Source organism: Rhododendron vialii, chromosome 4a, assembly GCF_030253575.1.
Source record: "Rhododendron vialii isolate Sample 1 chromosome 4a, ASM3025357v1".
Classification (NCBI taxonomy): Eukaryota; Viridiplantae; Streptophyta; class Magnoliopsida; order Ericales; family Ericaceae; genus Rhododendron; species Rhododendron vialii.
The window spans coordinates 1,875,711-1,897,665 of record NC_080560.1 but is presented as its reverse complement, the minus strand read 5'-3'; the positions used below and the strand labels follow the sequence as shown (position 1 = coordinate 1,897,665).

Genomic DNA, 21,955 nt, shown 5'->3' with positions numbered 1-21,955 from the left:
AAATTAAAGTACTTCGCTGATGACCCATCTTTTTCTTACAGCGGGGTATTCAAGTCAGCTCACACATATCTCGGCTAATTGTAATTAAAGCCCTGAAATTAACGACTAAGCAAATTTAAATTCGTGGCTCCAAGATTTGAAAAGTTTTACTTTCATGAGATTCAACTTAATTTGCAATCTCTTGAAACGATCGAAAGCTCTTTAATTACTGTCTCATGCTCACTCGACCGAACAAGACGATGTTGTAATTACTTTCTCATGCTCATCCGGCCGAACGAGTACTTGGGGGTTACTCATGAGGACCCATCTTTCAGCTCAAGTTTTCTTTGACAAATTCACGTCGCTTAGCATGCAGGACATAAGCTGCATGCCTTTGCTTCACCCACCATCGATCATCGAAGGTCGGCATTTTGGACACCTCTGGTAATGTAAACACGCGGGCCACCCCTGGTCAATCGGCTGAGCATGTAAAATGTCGAAACGAACCTTAACTAACCTTTGACTTTTGTGATCTACTGCATATTGCAGCTTGATTATTTTTACTAGCTTCCGCTCCTTATTCTTACAACATATTTTTTTTCAAAAATGATACTCCCTCCGTCCTAATTTTTAACTCTCTCGTTATAGAAAATTGATAATATTTTTTAATTGATAATACTTTTTATATATATGTAATATAGATCTTGTTTGATATATCTCAAATAATGTTTTTAAAATCATCTAAAAGATTATAAATCTCAAAGATATAATCAATTGAAAAGTAATACGAACTCTAAAAAAAGACAGATAAATTAGGACAAAGAGAGTATTTACCTATATGTATTGCAGGACCCTCTCATTTTCACCTCCTATATGGGTGTTTATAAAACCAATATCATCTCTAGCCTCTACATATATGTAGAACGCACTTTAAAAACAAAACCACGCATCAAGCATGATTGGTCTGCAGTTGTGACTTACTATATAGCGAGAGCAAATTTTGATCCATTGAGAAGTAGCTTCGGCCAAATCTTATGCGATTACATTGTTTTAATTCTTTTTGAACAGTGACAATATACGTATGATTTCGCCGCCGCAATATGTGAAGAGAACCCTTTACATTAGTACATATAAAATTTCTTCCTTGTAGGCGCCTTTTTTTAGTTGATAACGTTTTTTTTTTTTTTCCACACGAATTGGGTTTAATAAAGTTATTAGGGTGACAACATTGCATTATTGTGATCCCCTTGTTTTGTATTTAGACTCTAGAGGGCCAAAATGGTCATTTCATACAAAGACTCAATGTGAGTGCACAAATTCAACCATCCACCACCCCCATTTTACAGCACACAGGGACTCCATCTTTTTTACCACTTTTTCCGCGTCAACTCCCTCCCATATGGTCAGCCTCTATATATAAACCCTAAAGTCTTACCCTCAATTCCCCTACCAAAAAAACTAACTCAGTCCCCGGCTTCCTCTCTAGATCTCCACCCCCACCCCCACCCCCACCCTCTCTCTCATCACCTTCATAGCCATGAAGGTGATAACCCTAATCCTCATCATAGCCATGACCATGGCACTATCCATCGCTGTCACCATCAAAAGCACCATGGACGAGGAAGAGAAACCGTATTTCGATCCGATCGAAAGTACTACTCCAACCACCTCCTCGTCGCCAGACGAGCCCTTCCCGTTGCAGGAAAACGCGAGGATGCCCTCGAAAAGGGTGAGTCGATTCCTAGTTGAACAGAGCACTGCTCCCGCGCGAACATACGCCTACAACGTGTGCCAGAAGAACCAGATTAATTGCGTTTCCGTAAGTACATCAGGGCATACCAAGAACTCCACGTGCTGCAACCTGAAGTGCGTGCACTTACAGTCCGACCGCAGAAACTGCGGTTTGTGCGGTTTCGTGTGCCCGTTCCCTAAAGTTTGCTGCGGGGGAGTGTGCGTGAACATAGCTACCGACGTGAACCATTGCGGGCTGTGCCACAATGTGTGTGGCCAGCGTCTGGCTTGCCTATATTCGATGTGTAATTACGCTTGAGGGGTAATTTGGTCATGAGAGAATTGGTAAATTATGTGTTGTTAATTAATATTCATACAGTGTTTTAATAAAATGCCACGTTTGTGTGGTATATATACTATCTGTAAGATTACTTATCAAAAAAAAAATGCTATCTGTAAGATTTATTTTTGCTTTGTATCGATAGATCCGCTCGCAGGGATTTTTTCGCAAAAGTATATACAAGTGTGTGTGTGTCTATATATATATATATATATATATGAGATTGGGGGACATATATGGAATTAAAGTACGCGTTTATATGTGATCTGGTGGTGTTATTTTTCTTACTTATTGTTAGGGTTAGAGAGAGGTGGCTAATGTTTTACATTACGTATATATATGTTGTTTTCATTGTGTGGTGAGTTCTTTTTTGTGTAGTAAAAGGGAAATTGAATTTATTCTTTAATTTCTGAATGGGAAAAAAATGAATAAAAAGGTTTCTTGTAATGCAAGGAACTCATAACAATCCAAAGTAAAGATAGAGTAATATCGTAGGAATAAGTGGATCCTTTTAATCTTTGTAATCTGTTTTCAAAGATTAATAAATTTTTTTTGCTGTTCAAAAAAAAAAAGTGGAGATCTGAACCGACTGATCATTTATAACAAGGATGAAGTTTGGGCGAAAATAAGTGGAGATCATCCGAATCGACTAATGAGTTTTGCTCATCATGAGCACTTACGTACAGTGTTTTCTTCCAGAAATCATAATTGCATGTATTTGAAATTGCTATGATCGACAATGATGGTATTGGATTGATCTTCTTTTTCATCACCCATAAAAAATTAAGCATGCTTGTAAATCTCAAGGAATTGGCCTGATCGTCAATGTCTAGCTATATAGCTAGGACTTAGAGGTTTGCTCCATTCTATGCATGGTTTCATGTTTGACACCTAACTCTCAAGTGCTATCAACTAATACGGGGCTCAATTTGCTTCGGATTTAATTCAACCTCCTCTAGTTTTGATAACCCAGGATTAGTCAATGTGCGCATAAACTAACCTAGATACATCCGGAGTTATCAAAAAAAATGTGGTGGTTTTTTCGTCCTGATAATGGATTATTTGGTATTTTTCTATACAAAAAATATCAACCTGCAGGGGCACAGTATTGGGTTAGCATCAATGCTTCAAATAAATTTTGTAGATTGAGTTTAGCATCAACGCTTCATTTTAATGCAAGTTCTAAATCTTGAAATAAGAGGAAAATGCCTAACAAAATTAATAAAATTGGAAGACTTCAAGCTGCTTCGAAATAAGTTATGAAGACAAACAAAATTTTCGGACGTGAACCTCATGTCAATTTTTGCATTGAATAGGATATTTTTTTCTAACCCATTTTGCAATTTTAGAAAACTTATGCCTTCAAAACCATTCTTCTAACATATGGCTCTAGCAAGTAATTTTTTTAAAATTATTTCTTATATACTGAATATGGAAGATAGCCACAGAACTGCATGTGTAAGTTAGCTTCAGCAGCAGGAGTGTATTTCATTTGGGCTGAGTCTACTGAGAGGAACTCCAGAGAGTATTTGGTGGAAAAAGCTTAATATTGATGATAACATACGGTTTTGGGTCTATACTTTGGAAGCATTTCCCAAAATCTTTTGAGAATCAGAAAGTCTACACACACATACAATCTGTGCACAGATTTTGTTGTGGGGCTCACCACGGGTCCCACACAAATCATCCGAGCCGTTCATTAAATGTAAAATATTTTTTCAAGGGTCTCCGTAAAAAATAATCTCAATCCGATACCTATAGGTGCTCGATCCAATCGTATAACTTTTCATTATCCGAAAATCTGAATGAAAAGTTAGATGGTTGGATGAAGCACCTATAGGTATTGGATTGAGCTTATTTTTTACGGGGACCCTTGAAAAAATGTTTTACATTTAATGAACGGCTTGGATGATTTGTGTGGGACCCGTGGTAGGCCCCACAATGAAATCTGTGCACAATGCACAGATTGCTGTGTGTGTAACACAGTTCTTTGAGAATCAAAGGCTCGATCTGTAGCCAATGGGAATATCTCAAATAGAGCTAGCTATCCCTTAGTTTTGTTTTCTTCCTTTCTACAGATGTGGCTTGTTGTGAGGTTTTGCTTCTTTTGAAAGGTATTTGTATATATAGGCTAGGGTTTTTATATACCCTTTGATCTCTGAATTGGTTGGTTATAAAATGGTACACTTATCCTCCTCCTCTCCCCCCCCCCCAAAAAAAAAATAAATAAATAAATAAAATTAATATGGACGATACGTAACTAGTGGTACAAGCATTTTAATTGGCCGCATTCTGCAGGCAAGCAAAAGCTAGGAACAAGTCTTCGTTTTTTCCTTCAAAGAAACGTTGCTTCAACGGTACAATAAAAAGAGAGACAATTAAGCCTTCTAAAATCAAGCTTGATTTAAGGATGTAGATCGCATAAATTTATCACATGCTCTTCCTTTGAAAAGATCCTTCAAATTAATTTCTCGGTTTCCCCACATGCAGCTAGCAAATGGTGTCCTCACATGCATACATGCAGCATCGTATGGGAACAAACTAGTTAAGATCTTACATTAAGGCCGGTTATTAGTGTTCAATAAAAACTGCTCAAATCAAGTTCTTCCTGGTCATATTTTTGCTGATTTCTTGATGAATCTGGTTGATCCAAACTAGTATTTGGTTAGAACCCGTATCAAGACAAGAGCATTTGCAGACCAAGCGGTAAAATAATTTCATTACCAACTTCTGTGGTTTGGTAGTTAAGGACTTACTCTCTAGTTTGGACAAACAATATTGAAAGTGTTTATTAATGTGACATTTTTTAATATCGCATCTCGATCATTTTCTACTAGATTTATTGTCAAACATGCAAGATATATATATTCATCACTTATTTTATTCACAAAAACTAAACACATACAACTGATTTTTGTTATTTCTATAAATCCGACTAGTCAAGCATTCCCAGAAATTCAGTCTCAGTTAACGAAATTTGGATGACAAGTCTGACAATGAAGAAAAGTGTTATTTCAAAAACTTAAGGGCAATTATCTGTAGTTGTCAGAAACCTGAGGTAAGTGTTGTAATTTACTCAAAAGGGTAGTTATCTGCGATTAAGAAAATACCTGACTCCTGATATCTGTAATTTACTCAAGAGAGAGGGGGGGGGGGGGGGGGGGGGGGGGGGAAACTCAATATTTATTTATTGTTCTGCAATGGATGAAGGCATTTTCGTTATATACTCGATTGTCTAATTTTTACTCTCATTAATTTTATTATTTATTTAAAGATTTTTTCTCACTCGGACTCATACTTTACCCACAAATAAACAAACGCGAATTATGTGACTTAGTTCAAAAAAAATGACAAACTTCATCCATATCTCTTGTGATTTGGACGATGCATGAATACACCCCTCATGTTTATTTTGTTACATTCGCATTCCATGTTCTTTGTGAAAATTTGCATCCACACCCAATTAACGAAAAATAATGCAGAATTCATCTTGCACCATTTACAGAATCAATAAAAAGTCCAATAAGCGTTCATCTTTTTTCTTGATTTTTCTCTGGCAAACTTCACATATACCCCCTTGGTTTAGATAAAATTGCGTGCAAATGTAATTCTTCACAAAGCACAAGGAATGCGTATGCAACAAAGTAAATGTGAGAGAGGTGCGTTTGCACATTGTCCAAATCACACATAGGTATAAGTGAAGTTTTCTCTAAGGAAACTTTTTATTTTTTTTGAAATTACAATAAGGCCCCATTCCGGTTTATCCCTTAAAAAAAATATTTATTTATAATTTTTAAATTTAAAAAAAATAAATTTACTGAAATTAAAAAATATATAATATAGATCTAGTTTTATAGTTGTTGATGAGATTTATCAAACCCTGAAAAAAAATTAAAAGATTATTTTCGTAAACTCACTTTTTTTAAGTTTAAAAATAAATTCTAGGAAAATTCTAATACTCTTTAAAATAGATAAATATTAATAAAATAAAAAATAATTTGATAATTTTACATAACATAAATGGTTAAATAGGGAATGCCAAAAATCACTTTTCAATCAATCAATAGAAACTAGTCAAAATTTTCACTTGAGAGCAAAATGCAGCAGTGCCCGCCCTATCATCTCAAAAACTGAGAACAAGCTCTTCTCCTGCTGCACTTGTCTTTGGCGATGAATTCGTTAACACTTCCAGTTGCAATTTTTCTACCTTCGAACGACCCTTCTCCCAACTTTCGAACGACAAGAAACTTAAATTCTCAGCAGAAAATCGCATTCACGAGGGCAAAATGGCGGTGTTCAGCCACCGACCAACCACAGCAGAAACCATCACAACAGCAGCAGCAGCAGCGACAGAGGCAGCCGAAGAAGAAGAAAACCCAGACCGAAGTCGAGAAAGGGATTGACCCAGTTGGGTTCCTCACGAAACTCGATATTTCCCATAAACCCTTCGCTCAATTCCTCCGGGAAAGGTAATTTTGGATGTTGATTGTTGAGAACTGAAAAACAACTCCTTGCTTGGTTCTTCTTAGGTTAGTGTGTTTGTTTTACTTTGCTTCTCGGAGAAAGCTTATGTTATACCCAGGTGTAATATTGTGCATTTTTTTAGTGAATGCTATGCAGATTTTTGACATGTTATGCAGTATTTTTTATTGTTTACACAAAGGTTAAGGGTGTAGCATATCGTATGAATTTTCTTGGAGCAGGGTACGTAAGGCTTTATTTGGTTTGGGTTTTGAGTGAGGTTTAGAGATAGATAGAGAAATGAGAATAATAATTGGAGGGAAAATTTGTTGGGGACTGTGCACCGAGAGAAGTATAGGTTTTAGAGACCCAAATGAGAGTAATAGTTGGAGAGAAAACTTATTGGTGTTCCGTACGCATGTTTTTTTGGTATGATGCGCAAATATTTGGGCTCATCATTTATCCATTTTTATGGTATCATGGTATCGTGTTAGGCATTTTTTGGTAGAGTTATGAATTGGGGTGTATGGTAAATTCAAAATAGTTTTGTACCCACTTTTGGTTAGTTATGCATATTATTAGTTGCGCATTTTTTGGTAATCAAAATCTTTGTTACCAAATTTTTTTGGGATGTACCTTCTCCGTGTTTCTATACTTTTTTGCTTTGCATTTTTCAGCACTAGGGATCTAAAGCAATAAAAATAAGAAGATTAGTGTTTCCATTCTAGTACTGGTTATAAGTATTCGATAAACTTCAATATAACTCATAGATATTTATTTAAAACACATTTTTTAGAGGTATGATAAGTTTATTGATATTTTCTCCAGTAAAGCTCCACTCTTGATGTTTCTAGTTTCTTATAGTTGTTGGAGTATTTTGGATAATCTGTAGGAGTAGCTTTTTGGAACCAAGGTATACTATTTTCTGAACGTTTCGTTTTGCTTGGCAACACAATATCTATTTCATCCTAATTTCATCCATTACATAATTTAGGAGTATTTATTAATTTTTTAAGTGATTGCCATAGTTATCATTGCTCTTCTTTTGAATCTGCAGGTACAAATCATTGAAAGACCTGAAAGATGAAATTTTCAAGCGCTACATGAATCTCAGGGACATAGCTTCTGGGTTAGTTTTTGTAAAATTCATCATACTACTCTTCCCTATTTTCTACTTCCTAGTTTAATGTGGGTGGTGGCTTCTCTTCACACCTTCTCCGGATCGCCTCTCCTCTGCTCCGTCGTGAACCTGCACCAATGCGTGAGGCGGTTGGCCGCCTCTCGCCCCTCCGACGAGCAAGTTCGAATACAGGAGAGAAAGTACTTTTCGAGTGATGTAGGGTTGCGTACCTTCTCTAGGGTTTATCTCTCCACTTATATAGGCCAATGTACTTGCTCTCCAAGCCAGGAGCCATCGTGATGCATGGCACATGCCCATGATGTCACGAATAACCTCTTTCCTTCTTAGACATTCCAAGCCACTCTGGAAACAAGAGGAATCTCCACGTGACCTCTACATGGGTCAAACAGGCCCGGCCCGGCCCACAAGCCCGACCCGAAGGCTCAGACATTGGGCCAGCAATCTGGCACGTAAACCGGTGAGTCGGACCCTTCGGTCCGGCCCACCTCCGCTCGGCCGTCCTCTTTGCCATGCTAGGTTTCAGCCATGGCAATGTACACTGGGCCAGCCAGCAGAGCCCACACTCTGGCTCTGCCCGCTTCCCTTTCGTGGGCCAACCAGATGCCCAATTTCAGTTCAGCCCACCACATTTAACATTTAAAATTTTGATTAGATTAAGTTTGTGCATCGTGAGCCACCAGAGGAAGCGTTTGTTTCTGAACTTTTTTTGTTTGAACTTGGAATGTCGCTGTGTTTGGTTGGCCTTTTTGAGAGTAACTTTCAACTCTCGACACAGTTTTCAATAAATTTTTCTCTCTATCTCTCTCTACTCATTACCACTCCAACTCTCAAAAATAACTTTCTAAAAGCTCAACCAAACAAAGTGTTTATTTTCTTCTCCTTTTATTTCTTGGTGAGGAGGATTTGGTCTGCTGTGGTATGCTGACGTTGTGCATGTATTTCTAGATTTGAATTATTAGGCATGCACCGCCATGTGCAACACCGGGTCGATTTCATGGAGTGGGCTCCAGGTATGGTATAACCCACTCACGTTGATTACATTTTTCTGTTTTAGGTTGTTATTGATTTGATGTTTTCGATAATATATGACTAGTCCTGATACTTGACCCATGATTAGGACTAGATCGAATCAGCACTATAGATAGAACTTAGAAGTCAATTCCAGTTCCAATTCCAATTCCTTATCTATGTCAGGTTTGGTTTGTTACGGTGCGAATCCTTAACTTTGTTGATTACAGGTGCTCGCTATTGTTCAGTGGTGGGTGAAATTAATGGATGGTCACCAACAGAAAATTCTGCAAGAGAAGGTCATTTTGGGCATGATGATTACGGATACTGGTTCATCATTCTAGAAGATAAACTGAGGGATGGTGAAGAACCTGATGAACTCTTTTTTCAGCAGTATAACTACGTGGATGATTATGATAAAGGGGACAGTGGTGTTACTGCTGAGGAACTTTTCCAGAAAGCAAATGATGACTACTGGGAACCCGGAGAGGACCGGTATGTAAAATCACGTTTTGAAATTGCAGCTAAGTTATATGAACAAATATTTGGTCCAAATGGTCCTCAAACAGAAGAAGAATTGGAAGAAATACCTGACGCTGAGACGAGGTACAAGGCATGGAAAGAACAGCATAAAGATGATCCGCCCAGTAACTTACCACGATATGATGTGATTGATGATGGAAAAGAATATGATATTTACAAAATTGTGAATGATCCTGTATCGCGGGCGAAATTTCGAGCTAAGAAGCCTCCACTTCCGTACTGGTTAGAGACCCGTAAAGGAAGGAAAGCATGGTTAAAAAAATACATGCCCGCTATCCCTCATGGAAGCAAGTACAGGGTATATTTTAACACTTCTGATGGGCCTTTGGAGCGCGTTCCTGCGTGGGCCCCTTACGTAGTTCCTGGTAACCTAACTTCGCATTGCTTCACCTGTTGTTGAGCACTTTGTTCTCGTAGCTTTTACTGTTTACAGCTGATCCCATTTGCCCCCTTTTTCTTGTGTGGGTGTGCTGTGTTGGTTGGGGTGGGGGGTGTTGATAAGCATTTCAGAAGGATAGATAATTGAAATTGGTATCCTAGAAAGTATACTGCCTCATCATTCCACCAATGTTTGGAAGTCTACTCTCTATTGCATTTGACTGCTTGTTTCACCTTTCTTTTAATTCCACTTAGCATTTTCTTGCATGCTTTGACCTCTTAGCATTTAATGTTTGACAGCTGATTTTTTTGCCCTTTCTCTTTTTTTCCTGTGTTGGTGGTGGCCTTGGGGTGTGTGTGTGTTTTTTTGGGGGGGGGGGGGGGGGGGTGGCGATCAATACTCGCCAACCTTATTTTTTTTTGTATGTTGTATGCTGATATTTGTGTTGTATTTTGCTTGCTTTGCTTAATTCTAAGTCTGATATGGTTACATCCAGATGCAGATGGAAATCAAGCTTTTGCTGTCCACTGGGAACCACCTCCTGAATATACATATAAATGGAAACACAAGCATCCTGAAGTGCCGAAGTCTTTGCGGATTTATGAATGCCATGTTGGAATAAGTGGACTAGAGCCAAAAATTGCCTCATTCAATGACTTTACAGAGAAGGTAACTCAAATGTTCGTTGTTAATATTCGGTTTCTTCAATGTTGTGGTTTGATCTAACATTCTTAGTTCTTTTTCTCTTTGATACAAATCTTGTCCCTGAATCATGTATACTGCTTTTCATTGTTATAGGTCCTTCCTCATGTAAAAGAAGCAGGATATAATGTGATCCAGTTGATTGGACTTGTTGAGCACAAAGATTATTTCACTGTTGGTTATAGAGTGAGTAGAGATGAATTCTAGTTTCTGTATTATCTCGTATCTAAAGCTGAATGTCATTCAAATTTCTCTCTTTTGAGTTGCTGCAATGCACTTTTGCACTGCTTGTCTATATGATGGTGGCACAAAGCTTCCTTTCATTAATCAAGTTTTAGAAATGTATCGAGTGTTTTTATTTTAACATTGGATAAATTTTGGTGCTGAAGACAGAAAATATGGGATGGAAGTGAAACACTGTTGAACTTTCATTCCTGTGGGTGCCTGTTGCTTTTCTCTACTTCTAGTTTATTTTGACTTTCTAAACCATGACAATTAGACGTCAAGGCAACACGTGACATTGTGTTTTTGTTTTGACTTTGAGGATTGTATGACGTGTTCATCATTTAGGCTATGCTTTTGCATCGAGTAGGACACATTTAATATGTGTTATATGCGTATAAATTATAATCATTCATTGTGCTATTGTTAATTTCACACGTCTGACCTACTTTCAATTTTATTGATACTAAATGGTCATTAGTCGGATTCTATAGGTTTCTAAATTCTGAAAATATGATTTGAAATATCAATGTCAATGCAGGTAACCAATTTGTATGCTGTTAGCAGCCGTTATGGTACACCTGATGACTTCAAGCGCTTGGTTGACGAAGCTCATGGTTATTATTGGATTGCCAACCCTCCTTTTTTGGCTTCAGTTTGCATGTTGAATATTCACCATATCATTTTTTTTTTTATCACAATTGTTTCTATACAGTTAATTTCTTTTACTGAGGGCTATTTCTTTCCCTTTCCATTTTGCAGGATTGGGCCTACTAGTCTTCTTAGACATTGTTCATTCCTACTCAGCAGCAGATGAGATGGTTGGGTTATCACTTTTTGATGGATCAAATGATTGCTTCTTTCATACTGGTAAAATCTGTTTGTGCTGACGGTTTTAATTCATTACACCTAGGTTATACAGAAGGCTAGTCACTTGGTCAATATTCTTGTCTTTTTCCATATTTAGTGTCAGCTTGCTTGTGCAATGTCGTCTGTTTAACACCAGCATAGCAGTGTTGGGAAGATCTTGGTTTCTAGTTTTCCATGTTTGCCGTTTAGTATGGAGCTATTAAACTTTTTCTAATCTTGGAGAAATAAAACTTTTTCCTAGGACTAGGAAGGTGGGGCTGTGGTGTTTCCAGTATGCCGTTTATGTGACTTTGTAGCCATAATGAGAAAACCACATTACATGGTATGCAAATCATGTGTTAAAAATTCTAAGGTGGTAATTGGTGAATTCTCTTTTTCATCTTGCATTCAAGGTCTAAAATTCGCACCATTGTCAAACATTATCCAACTTATTGCCTCTATGTCTTTGCTCTAAAACTCTCTGATTTATGTTTCTTGTGGTGTTATTAACTGGATTCTAATGGCTCTTTGTTAAAGGGTGTTTTTCATATGTATAGTCCTCACTTCTGGTAACCATACAAGAAACTTGAGTTTATTTATCCAAATTGTGTCTTCCTAGTCATTTCCTTCATGGATTTTATAAAGTTGCGCACACTGATGAACAGTATTAGTGGATTCCTTGTTTCCTTGAAAAATATGAATGTGGTTATTACTATCTATGGTTGGCCTGTGATAAGAACCATATGTGGTTTCATTGGCTTGCAATCTGGGCTCTTTCCTGTTTATCTTTTTCTTATTGGTGATCCCATTTTTTAACTTTTTCCTGTATGAAAGGCAAACGAGGGCATCACAAATTTTGGGGTACGAGAATGTTCAAATACGGAGACGTTGATGTGCTGCATTTTCTTCTCTCTAATCTGAATTGGTAAGGTGAAGCATCAGAATTTTTTCATCATAAAAATTGATGAAGTTGCTGATTGTGACTTTATTTTTAGCTTATGTTGCATGTCATTATATTTTAATTCCATGGATTACTGCTATGGTTGAGATTGCCTTAGTCAGTTCTTTATATCAGTTATGTGCATTTCTCATGCAATTTCCTTTGAGCAGGTGGGTGGTGGAGTATCATATTGATGGTTTCCAGTTCCATTCACTCGCATCGATGATATATACGCACAATGGTTTTGCTTCTTTTAGTGGTGATATGGAAGAGTAAGGCATCTATGTCTTAACTACTTTTTCTCTCAACAATTATTGTTGGATATCTCAGGCTGCATTTATATAACGACCCACGCCACCTGCTAACCCTTAGCCTAACCACGTGGCTCAAAAGGTCGAAATTCGTTATATACCACATCCATTTCTATTTCAAAGCCGATGTGGGATCTGGGGATTCCACAATTTATTCCCCCATTTGAATTCATCTCTCCATTCATGGGCATTTGCATCTCCTTGTATTACTTGTCTTACACATGACAAAGGGTGTTGGATGCCTTGATGGACATTTTTGGGCCAATTTCTAAACAACTTTAGTTTTTCAGACAATAGGTGCTCCAATAAGTATAACCACTTTTACATAGCGTGTTTCATCAAATTTTGCACTGTATAGGTGAAATAGAACGTGATCTTTTGTTGTTTTGGTGGGCACTGAATACTTATGTAAATCATGGTTGGTTAGAATTCCGTTTTGAAATGGCTACATATATTTTTATTGGTTTTCTGGTTGCAGGTACTGTAACCAATATGTTGACAAGGATGCTCTAATGTATCTTATTTTGGCAAATGAGATATTGCATGCTCTTCATCCCAAGATAATTACAATTGCTGAGGATGTAAGTGATCTAATTGTGTGTTTTCATTTTGACAAATGTGTAGCAGTTAATACAAACTAAGTTACTTCTATAAGTCTTTGGGCAGTGAACTTCTTTCTTTGAGTAACATGCATATGATTGTAATATATGTTCCATTGCCGAATATTACAAGCTACTGTATATTACATTTGGAATATAGGTTCCTGCTACCAGTTATATCTCGAGTCGCTACAGGTGCTATTTTTTGTCTTGTGGTCATTTATGATCTTGGCGTGGATTATTGTTCAGGCAACACTTTATCCCGGACTATGTGAGCCCACTTCTCAGGGAGGATTGGGCTTTGATTACTTTGTCAATCTTTCTGCATCCGAGATGTGGTCATCGTTACTTGGGAATGTTCCTGACCGTGATTGGAACATGAGTAAGGTTCTGACTTCTTACCATTCACAGTCCATCTTTGTTATTGAAGGGGATTAATTCCTTCCTCATCCGAGAGTTGGCATTTATAAGTCTGTATTTACTACTTGTCTAGATTGTGAGCACGTTAATCGGAAACAGGCATAGTGCTGATAAAATGCTTTTGTATGCTGAAAATCACAACCAGGTAATTATCTTCCCTTGTTTACTTTAAGAGCTAGATCGTATATGATAATACCTGCTTGTACTTTGCTTTCTTCTTGTTGCAGTTTGCCAAAATTTATCTCTCATTGCTAGTTTTTTTTTTTTGGCCTCGCAGTCCATATCTGGAGGATGTTCCTTCGGAGAAATATTGCTTGGCGAACCCAGGGAGCATGCTTCTGACAGAAAGGCATCAATTCTTAGAGGGTGTTCACTGCATAAAGTATGCTACACTGTCATTCTTTTGTTATTGTTAAACTCAATATGTATGCTCTTTTTTTTATTCTGATTTAGGGACCTCTGGTTTTTCATAAGCCTGTCATTCCATTTAAAATGGACCCTATCAGTTCTAATATGCTGTGCAGTTTGAATTTGTAAATATCCTGGGACTCATCAAGCAAGTGCTTTTGTTTTCTGGGATATGTGTTGGAGGGAAGGGGTACGTATTTTCTGAAAATTGGCCAGTGGCTGTTTATATTGGGCTTTGTTTTCGTTGTAATATAGTATCAGTTTTATTCCAAAACAAACCCAGCTTCGGGAATTGGGTAGTAAGATGTGCTTTTTCTGCAAGCCAAGGTGGTCCCTGTTCTTGTAGATTTGTAGATAGAATTTTGTAACTCATATGATGCTATGATTCATAGGTTACTTAGTAACTTGTAAAAGCTTATTTGATTCTTTGTATACTAATGTAATTTTTTGCTCGGGACTAAGATGATCAGGTTAATTTCATTTACAATTGGTGGCCATGCTTACCTAAACTTCATGGGTAATGAATTTGGGCATCCAAAGGTGAAGTCTCTCTCCCTTCAATATCCTTGAACGACTGAGTACATCCAGTTAACTATTGTATTTTTTGCCCAGAGGGTAGAGTTCCCAATGCCAAGTAACAACTTCTCATTCTCACTTGCTAATCGTCACTGGGATCTGTTGGAAGCCCAAGTGCATAAGGAACTCTTCTCCTTTGATAAGGTGTCACTCACTTCTTTGTTATTCTAAACTTGATATTTGCATGCTTGTTGTGATGTTTTCAGCTCTATGTTAATGTTACTAACTTGGCTTCTTTGTCCTTATCACCAAAGAAAAGACACGGAATTCTTTGTATTAACTACGTCTCATGGGCTCTTCCAATTTTTTGGGTGTATTGTGTTTGACATGTCAACCAGGGCATACATGTAATGAGCATGTGTAAGTTGAGTTAACTTTCTGCAATAGGCCACATTTCATGCATAAACTGCTCTACTTAAAATTGTGAAAACCATTTTATCCTAAAACATGGAAGAAAGTCCAGACCTATCCAGCGCCTTGGGCCATCAGAATAAGATGAATTCAACACTTTAACACATGTCACACCCTAGCGTAGCTAGCTTTGTTGTTCCAGTTTTATCAGGTATCCTTCTACGAAATTTTTTGTATTTGCTGAAATGCCAAAAATGTTTGACGTTGGTTATTTGCATTGGCAATGAGTAATGAGTAGAGATGCTGCCCAGGCTCATCTACTAGTTGTGGAGGTTATAATTAACCAATGGGGGACAAGCTCTAACAATATCTAACTGGTGAATGGAATAAATCTCTAATTTCAATTGCTCATTGATCTAGCATAGTAAAGCCTAATCATGTTCCTGCTATGCAAATTCCTGAAGTAGAAAATAATTGTGTCATTGTCATGTAGGATTAGTGAGATTAACTCCATAAGAATGCTTGTGGTGATCAAATCAAAAAGGCTTTTTAGTGGGCAGTTTTTCCTTTTCCTTTCCTCAGGACATGATGAACATTGATGAAAAGGAAAGGATTCTTTCAAGGGGACTTCCAAACATTCACCATGTGAATGATACTACTATGGTATATCTGCCCTCCTCTCCATTTTCAACTTATATATTTTCACTCCGTGTATAACTTCTATGTGCATGGTGAGCTTCTTCTTAAAATGATCTTGAGTAGTAAATGGAAAAGAAGTAGTCGCGACATTCCTTTTTTGGCATGCTAATAGAAAATGGAGGTTCCATGGGTATGGCAGGTGCCTCGTTTTCCATATCCCTTTCATATGTTAGAGCAATATTTCTTCACAATAATGTCACGAAGGTTGGAAGTAGGGGTGTTATTCGGTCGGTTCGGTTCGGGGTGGATTTGCCGCACCCCGATCGGGTTCGGGGTATATAATCCGGAGACCGATCCCGACCGGTATTAATTTCGGTTCGGTTCGGTTCAGGGTGAGTTCGGTTTGGTTGGGGATTTCGGGGCATTCGGTCCGCCCGAAATGGGCCTTAGTTGGGCCATTTGGGCCGTTTTTAAAAACTAACAATAGACTACGGGCTATGTTTGGACCATTTTTTCACCCATATTTGGGCCATTTTCACATGTTTCTCACCCATATTTGGGCAATTTTCAACCTTAAGTCAATCACCCATGTTTGGGCCATTTTTTCACATTTGGGCCATCGTAATTTCTACCTATTTTTTTTTTTTTCAAACACCAATTGAAAAAAAAAAAAAACATACAACAAGTATGCTCAAACAATTACAACTTTTATAAGTACTCTTCCACCATCTTCTTTTTTTTTTCAATCGATTGGAAATATTTTCTACACTAGTGTATATAACTTGGAGGAGTTAAAGTAATTTAGAACAGAGAGAGTAATCGATTGGAAAATTTTGCAAAAACGTAAATAAATCAAGCAATGAAATTCCAAAAAAAAAAAAGTAAGAGCCAAAAGTTAACCATTCAAAACAATAAGAGCCAGAAGATTAAAACAATTTATATAAATATATATAATATACATGGTTCGGTCGGTTCGGTCCGCATTCGGTTCGGTTGGTATAGATTTCCAGAAAACCGAGACTGAACCGACCTAGGTTCGGTTCGGTCCACCCCGAACCGAAAAAAAACTCCCTTGGACCGACCGAAGACCGAACCGATCGGTTGGTTTTTTGGGTCTTTTTCGGTCCGGTCGGGTTCGTAACAGCCCTAGTTGGAAGCAGTATTTCACACTTTGGTACTGGGATATTAACTATTACAGTCTTGATGACCGTACAGGATCCAGTGGTGGAATTCTGTGTTTTATTTTGATGTGGATTTGAGAAAGTGTCCTTAAATTTTTGAGTTATGATTTATCCTCTTGTAGAAATCTCCTCTCACACCCATGTTTTTGCTTCTTTCTAGCGCATTTATGAGCACATTAATTTGTAATTAGTCTGTATTAGTGGAAAGTGAAGACAATCTATTCCTATGGTACAGGTGATATCTTACTTGAGAGGTCCCCTACTTTTCATATTCAATTTTCATCCCACAACGTCATACGAAAGATACAGTGTAGGTGTGGAAGAAGCTGGAGAATATCAAGTAAGTGGTATCTCTTTGTATTTCTTTCTAAACTAAGCTTTCCAAATATTTCTACTTCGTATCTGGTTATTCCTGGTGGTAAGAGCCAGTGCTTTAACATGGATGGGGTGTGTGGAATGCAACTCCCCTGAATCTAAATGGAGTCACATTGGGAGTGGTTGTAAGTTGCCAAGAGCAAAAGAGTAGGCTCAAGAATGTCTCTCTCTTTGGTGCATAACAAAAGTCACATGGCGTATAATTTGCTGATTCCTTACTCTTTCATGGATGAGAATATCGGATTCAAACCCATGTTTTTCTTTCAACTAGCTTATGATTGACACAGGTCATACTGAATTCGGATGAAAAGAGGTACGGTGGTCAAGCACTGATTGAGCAGGACCAATATATTCGAAGAACTGTCAGTAAGAGGTAGTCATCTTCTTTCTTTGCTCTTGCCATGCATCAAGTCCAGCATCCTTTGTTTGCTACATTACATTGTGAGTTTCGATTCTTCCTTGTTTGCTAACCTCTGTCTCGGTCTCTGGGCAGGATGGATGGACTCCGAAATTGTTTGGAAGTGCCACTTCCTAATAGAAGTGCTCAGGTTAGTTCAGCCCAGAGGCAAACACTAGCTTTAGTACTGTTTCAAAGTGCAAATCTTCATGAAGTATTAACAGTTGAAGCTCTACTGTCATAAGACTCGTAATAGATATGAGGCTGCCAACGATGGAAAATAACTTTTTGGTAGTATTTCCACTCTCATATCGGTATTTCCACTCTAGTATCTGTATCTACAAGTTATTGCGCATCAAAGAATGAACATGCAATCAACTACTTGTGTTTCTCATTGTCTTAGATGTAATACGGAGACCAGTGTTTATTTCAGAATCAACATCCCGATTTAAAAAATTAATCTGAATGCTGTATTAATTTTGACTGGTTGCCTGAACTTGAAAATCGGGATCATCGAATATTTGTGTCGTGGATTTGGGCCTGATCATTTGCTTTTCCGGCAGGTTTACAAATTGACTCGGATTCTGAGAATATGAACTGTCGTGCATACTCAATCTTGCACAACTCTGGTTTTTCGAGGAAATGAAGCCAAAACCAATGATCACATAAGATTGTTTACCTTCCTTGGGCAACATTTCTACTCTCCAAAAGCTTTGAAACGTAAATTTTGACAAAAAGAATGGGGGTCCATAAACTTTGCAGCTCACACATAATCCTCAGTTATCTCCGGTGGTGTACAGTACTAGCACTGTGGTTGATCTCTCTCTCTCTCTCTGTGATGCTCTCTGCCTCTCTCATTGTGCTACCATAAAAAGAAGTGAGTCTGATCGAACGTTTACTCGTGTTTCATCAGGTCTACTTGTGACTCGAAGGAAGGAAGTGAGTCTGATTGAATGTTTACTCGTGTTTCATCAGGTCTACTTCTGACTCGAAGAAAAGGCACGCTTGGAACAGCAAAAACTTTTGAGGTTCTTGAGCCCCACGGTTGGATTCACCGAACTTTTGCCTGATGATTCTTTTATTTATGCTATTGAGGGCATGTCTGGATCGGGTGGTGAACAAACAATCAGTTGCAGAGAGACTGAACTCCTGTGAGTAAACTTATACAAATAGGGTCTTGAACAGGATGTAACCGCGGTAGGAGGGAAGTTTTGCCTTACTTTTTCTATTTGGTTTGCAAATTTTCCCTTTATTTTGAGGAATGTTCGTTTACGGAAAATTGTTGTGTCTTAAAAGAGAAATGTGAGATCATGATTAGAGATGTTACTGGCGTGCAGCTGTGCTACAGGGCCTGGGCCGGTGAAAACTTGAACTACAGAAAAGGAAAATGATTTCGATACAGAAGCTTTTACAAAATTATTCGTTTAGAAAGATGTGACAATATTATTTTTCAAAGTATCACACGGGCCACCCTCTCTCCTACTTGAAACCCCTTTAATTATCTCTCACGCTTTATAAGAGAGTGTAGCGTCACGTTCGTCATTGAACTGCGTTTCTTGCACTTGTGGAATGTTAACATGCACATGCCTACATCTAAACAACAATTGTCTTCAAATTCAGTTTGATTCCTTATTGAGGTTTAAGGTCCATATTCATCTTCTTGTATTACACTGAAGATCGCCTACAAACAGTTCAACCAAAACTAATCAATCGCAGACACTTTTTGCCAGAATCACGTTTTCTGTTGGAAAATCAGCGACAAGCTGAGAATCAGTGAAACTGTCGGCCCGATGAGACAGAAGTTCTGTAGCGGTACTAAAATTACACTTTTGCATCTTCATTGATCCAGAAAATTCTTATGCCCTTCATTCTTCATCGATCCAGAAAGTTCTTATGCCCTTCATTTTACAAGGGATTGAGGAGACTCCAACTTGCATTTTTTTAGTGGAATGTTATCCAAGTTGCTGGGATGTGCCCCGAGGGAACTTCATGGAATACATCATTTGAAACGGAAAGAGGTAACCCGGAGTTGGTCCCACAATTCAGGGCTAGACATATACTCCGCTGATGTGTGGAATGGAATATATCATTGAAGATCGTGCGCCAAGAGAAAATCCAAAATCTTAAATCCTAAAACGAACAAGGTAATGTCTTAGATAATACAATCACGCTCCCACGGAGGGACAAACACTGAAACACTCAAAGAAAGCAGCTGCTTGTCATCATCACTTCCAATCTGAACCGAACGCAGATCCAGAGCCTTTGCCATAAGACATGCTTCTCTAAGAGCCAGGGCTTCACAGTCAAAGCAGAATGGCCAAACACTTCGGACTTTTTTCCATTGAGCAACTCTCCTCGATGGTTCCTCAAAATTACAGCAGTTGTATCCACCCCAACAAAATTCACATAATGCGCGTGCGTAAGCAGAAAAATGAGCGTGATTGCATTAAAGAGTCTTGCTATGACGGTCAAAAAAAAAAAAAAAAGACTCGCTTAGGGTCCTATGTCACCAAGCGGGCCCACAATAGCTCGTACAGTAGTAAACAAGTAGTTGACAAGGTTGTTTGATAACCTAAATTCAGCACTTAAAATTGAATCAATTAAGTAATAAGTGATTCAGTATGTTTGATAATCACATTTTACATTACTTAACAAATTAAGTGCCACTCAAAATGCAGGATAAAAAGTTACAGCATTCCAGCCTACCACCACACCGCCAGCTCCACTACCACGCCGTCGCCGCTGCCACGCCACAACGCCACCATTGCACAGCCATCACTTCACCGCTACCATTCATTGCCACCATTACACCACCATCACTCCACCACCACCACCATTACATTACCACCGCCACCACTCCAACACCACCACCACTCCCACTCCCACTCCATCCCCACCCTCACCAATCCGCCGCCACCACCACCACTCCAACTCCATCACCACCACCACCACCACAATCACCACTCCACCATTATCATAAGTACATTATAATCATTGTAAATTAAGAGAGAATTGAAACTAAAGTTAATTCATATATTTTTTCAGTCCTTGATATGTTTATCAAACAGTTTTTTTTCAGCTTTGAATACTTGATTTTTCAATTTCAATTTTAAGTTTTATCAAACAGCGCCGTTCAATTTTAAACAGGCAATGGAGCAGAAAGCCTCCCCTCTTCGAAGACACCCGTCAACAAGGACGGATTATATATAATAAATCCCAGTGACCATGAAATCCCATTTATACATAATAATTGTTGCTAAATTCCTTTAATGGAGCAGGCAGTGCTTTTCCATGTCAATAATATTGCGAAAGCTATACGAGGGCTGAACCAGCAAGATTAGAAGAAGAAGAGACCTGTTATAGTTTAGTAGTTACTATAGCAGTGAGACCAATCTCATCAATTCCTTCCTTCCGTCTGCTCAAGAACCAACCACCACCGCATTCCCTCTCTCTCTCTCTCTATCTCTCTCTCTCTCGTCGGAGTGGAATTATTCCGTAATTACTGTATAAACTGGTTTTGATCAAGTGTGGCCAAATCTATTTTCATAAAAATAAAATCACCCAAATCATCCCCGATTATAAACCAATCCATATTCGATCAACAAGATCTTCAACAAGGTTTATCTAATTGACAGGCTCTAGCACTTGAACAGTCTCGATCAAGAAATAAATTCGAAACGAGTTTGCAATTTACCAATTAGTCGTCGAAGTTCCTAAAGCGGGAGCTTTCAATACTTGCGACGCCGTTTCAATTTACCTCGTACGTTCAAGATGCGAAGTTTTTTTTATCAAGTGCAGCCAAGTCTATTTTCCTGAAAAAAAATTCGCCAAGATCATCTCCGATCATGTATCAATTGACATCCCAATAACATGATATATATCAAGTTTTATCTTCTTGACAAGATGTATCACATGAACACTTTCGATCAAGAAGTCATCTCAGAATGAGTTAGAAATTTACAAATTATTAGGCTTGAACGGACTTCGCAAGTTGAAGATGAGAAGTGTATGTGAAATTTGACCGACGTCGTTTGGTGGACCTCAAGTGTTGAAGACGCGAGGCCTCAATAAAACCCGGTCGGCGTCGTCCCGCCCATTCGCCCAAGGTGAGGAAGATCATCGCTAACAGGTCGTCGTCCTCATTCTCTCTCTCTCTCTCTCCATGTTATATCTCACCACACCTTTAATCACAAACAACTGTCAATTCTCATGCGAATTGATTGATTCTGGCCTCACATTTCAGGTATGCAAAACCTCAATTTTTATCCGAATTGTACATGATTAATATTAGGCTATCGATTTCATAATTTCACGTTACCTAATTTAATTCAGGTCGATCCTCTTTGTCGGGTGCTTGGATTTTGTGGTTGGCAATTCTTGTCTTCATCACCAAAGCTATCATT

General features: G+C 38.3%; 2 protein-coding genes and 1 long non-coding RNA gene across 7 annotated transcripts; 2 read left to right on the top strand and 1 right to left on the bottom strand.

The window, feature by feature from the left end:
• The first annotated feature begins 1,425 nt into the window (after nucleotides 1-1,425).
• LOC131323286 (stigma-specific STIG1-like protein 1) lies at nucleotides 1,426-2,315 on the top strand. Its single transcript, XM_058354999.1, has one exon. It carries the CDS (start codon nucleotides 1,517-1,519, stop codon nucleotides 2,027-2,029), a length of 513 nt encoding a protein of 170 aa, XP_058210982.1. The 5' UTR covers nucleotides 1,426-1,516; the 3' UTR covers nucleotides 2,030-2,315.
• Nucleotides 2,316-6,120: 3,805 nt separating this feature from the next.
• LOC131323284 (1,4-alpha-glucan-branching enzyme 3, chloroplastic/amyloplastic) lies at nucleotides 6,121-18,951 on the top strand. 5 transcript variants are annotated; one of them, XM_058354991.1, is made up of 22 exons: nucleotides 6,121-6,519; nucleotides 7,569-7,640; nucleotides 8,598-8,662; nucleotides 8,891-9,568; nucleotides 10,079-10,251; nucleotides 10,381-10,470; nucleotides 11,048-11,123; nucleotides 11,269-11,376; nucleotides 12,190-12,280; nucleotides 12,466-12,567; nucleotides 13,085-13,187; nucleotides 13,455-13,592; nucleotides 13,699-13,770; nucleotides 13,903-14,007; nucleotides 14,496-14,573; nucleotides 14,646-14,753; nucleotides 15,543-15,623; nucleotides 17,016-17,120; nucleotides 17,443-17,528; nucleotides 17,649-17,703; nucleotides 18,116-18,429; nucleotides 18,528-18,951. In XM_058354991.1, the coding sequence occupies exons 1-21, from the start codon at nucleotides 6,221-6,223 to the stop codon at nucleotides 18,146-18,148; spliced, it is 2,718 nt and encodes a 905-aa protein (XP_058210974.1). In that variant the 5' UTR covers nucleotides 6,121-6,220; the 3' UTR covers nucleotides 18,149-18,429; nucleotides 18,528-18,951. The 5 variants fall into 5 exon arrangements, with proteins under 5 accessions (XP_058210974.1, XP_058210975.1, XP_058210973.1 ...); XM_058354992.1 differs by having other exon boundaries at nucleotides 10,085-10,251; nucleotides 18,116-18,365; nucleotides 18,466-18,875; XM_058354990.1 differs by having other exon boundaries at nucleotides 18,116-18,365; nucleotides 18,466-18,875.
• Nucleotides 7,567-8,639, bottom strand: LOC131323289 (uncharacterized). The gene is made up of 3 exons (XR_009199147.1): nucleotides 8,507-8,639; nucleotides 8,277-8,367; nucleotides 7,567-7,689 (listed from the first exon to the last, which is right to left on the bottom strand). It is a non-coding gene; the product is annotated as an uncharacterized LOC131323289 (long non-coding RNA).
• Nucleotides 18,952-21,955: the final 3,004 nt, after the last annotated feature.

Coding starts and splice junctions, on each gene's coding strand:
- LOC131323286 (XM_058354999.1), top strand. CDS start 1,517: ATGAAGGTGATAACCCTAATCCTCATCATAGCCATGACCATGGCACTA.
- LOC131323284 (XM_058354991.1), top strand. CDS start 6,221: ATGAATTCGTTAACACTTCCAGTTGCAATTTTTCTACCTTCGAACGAC. Junction 8,663..8,890: donor TTTCATGGAGTGGGCTCCAG/GTATGGTATAAC, acceptor TGTTGATTACAG/GTGCTCGCTATTGTTCAGTG. Junction 17,121..17,442: donor AAGAAGCTGGAGAATATCAA/GTAAGTGGTATC, acceptor TGATTGACACAG/GTCATACTGAATTCGGATGA.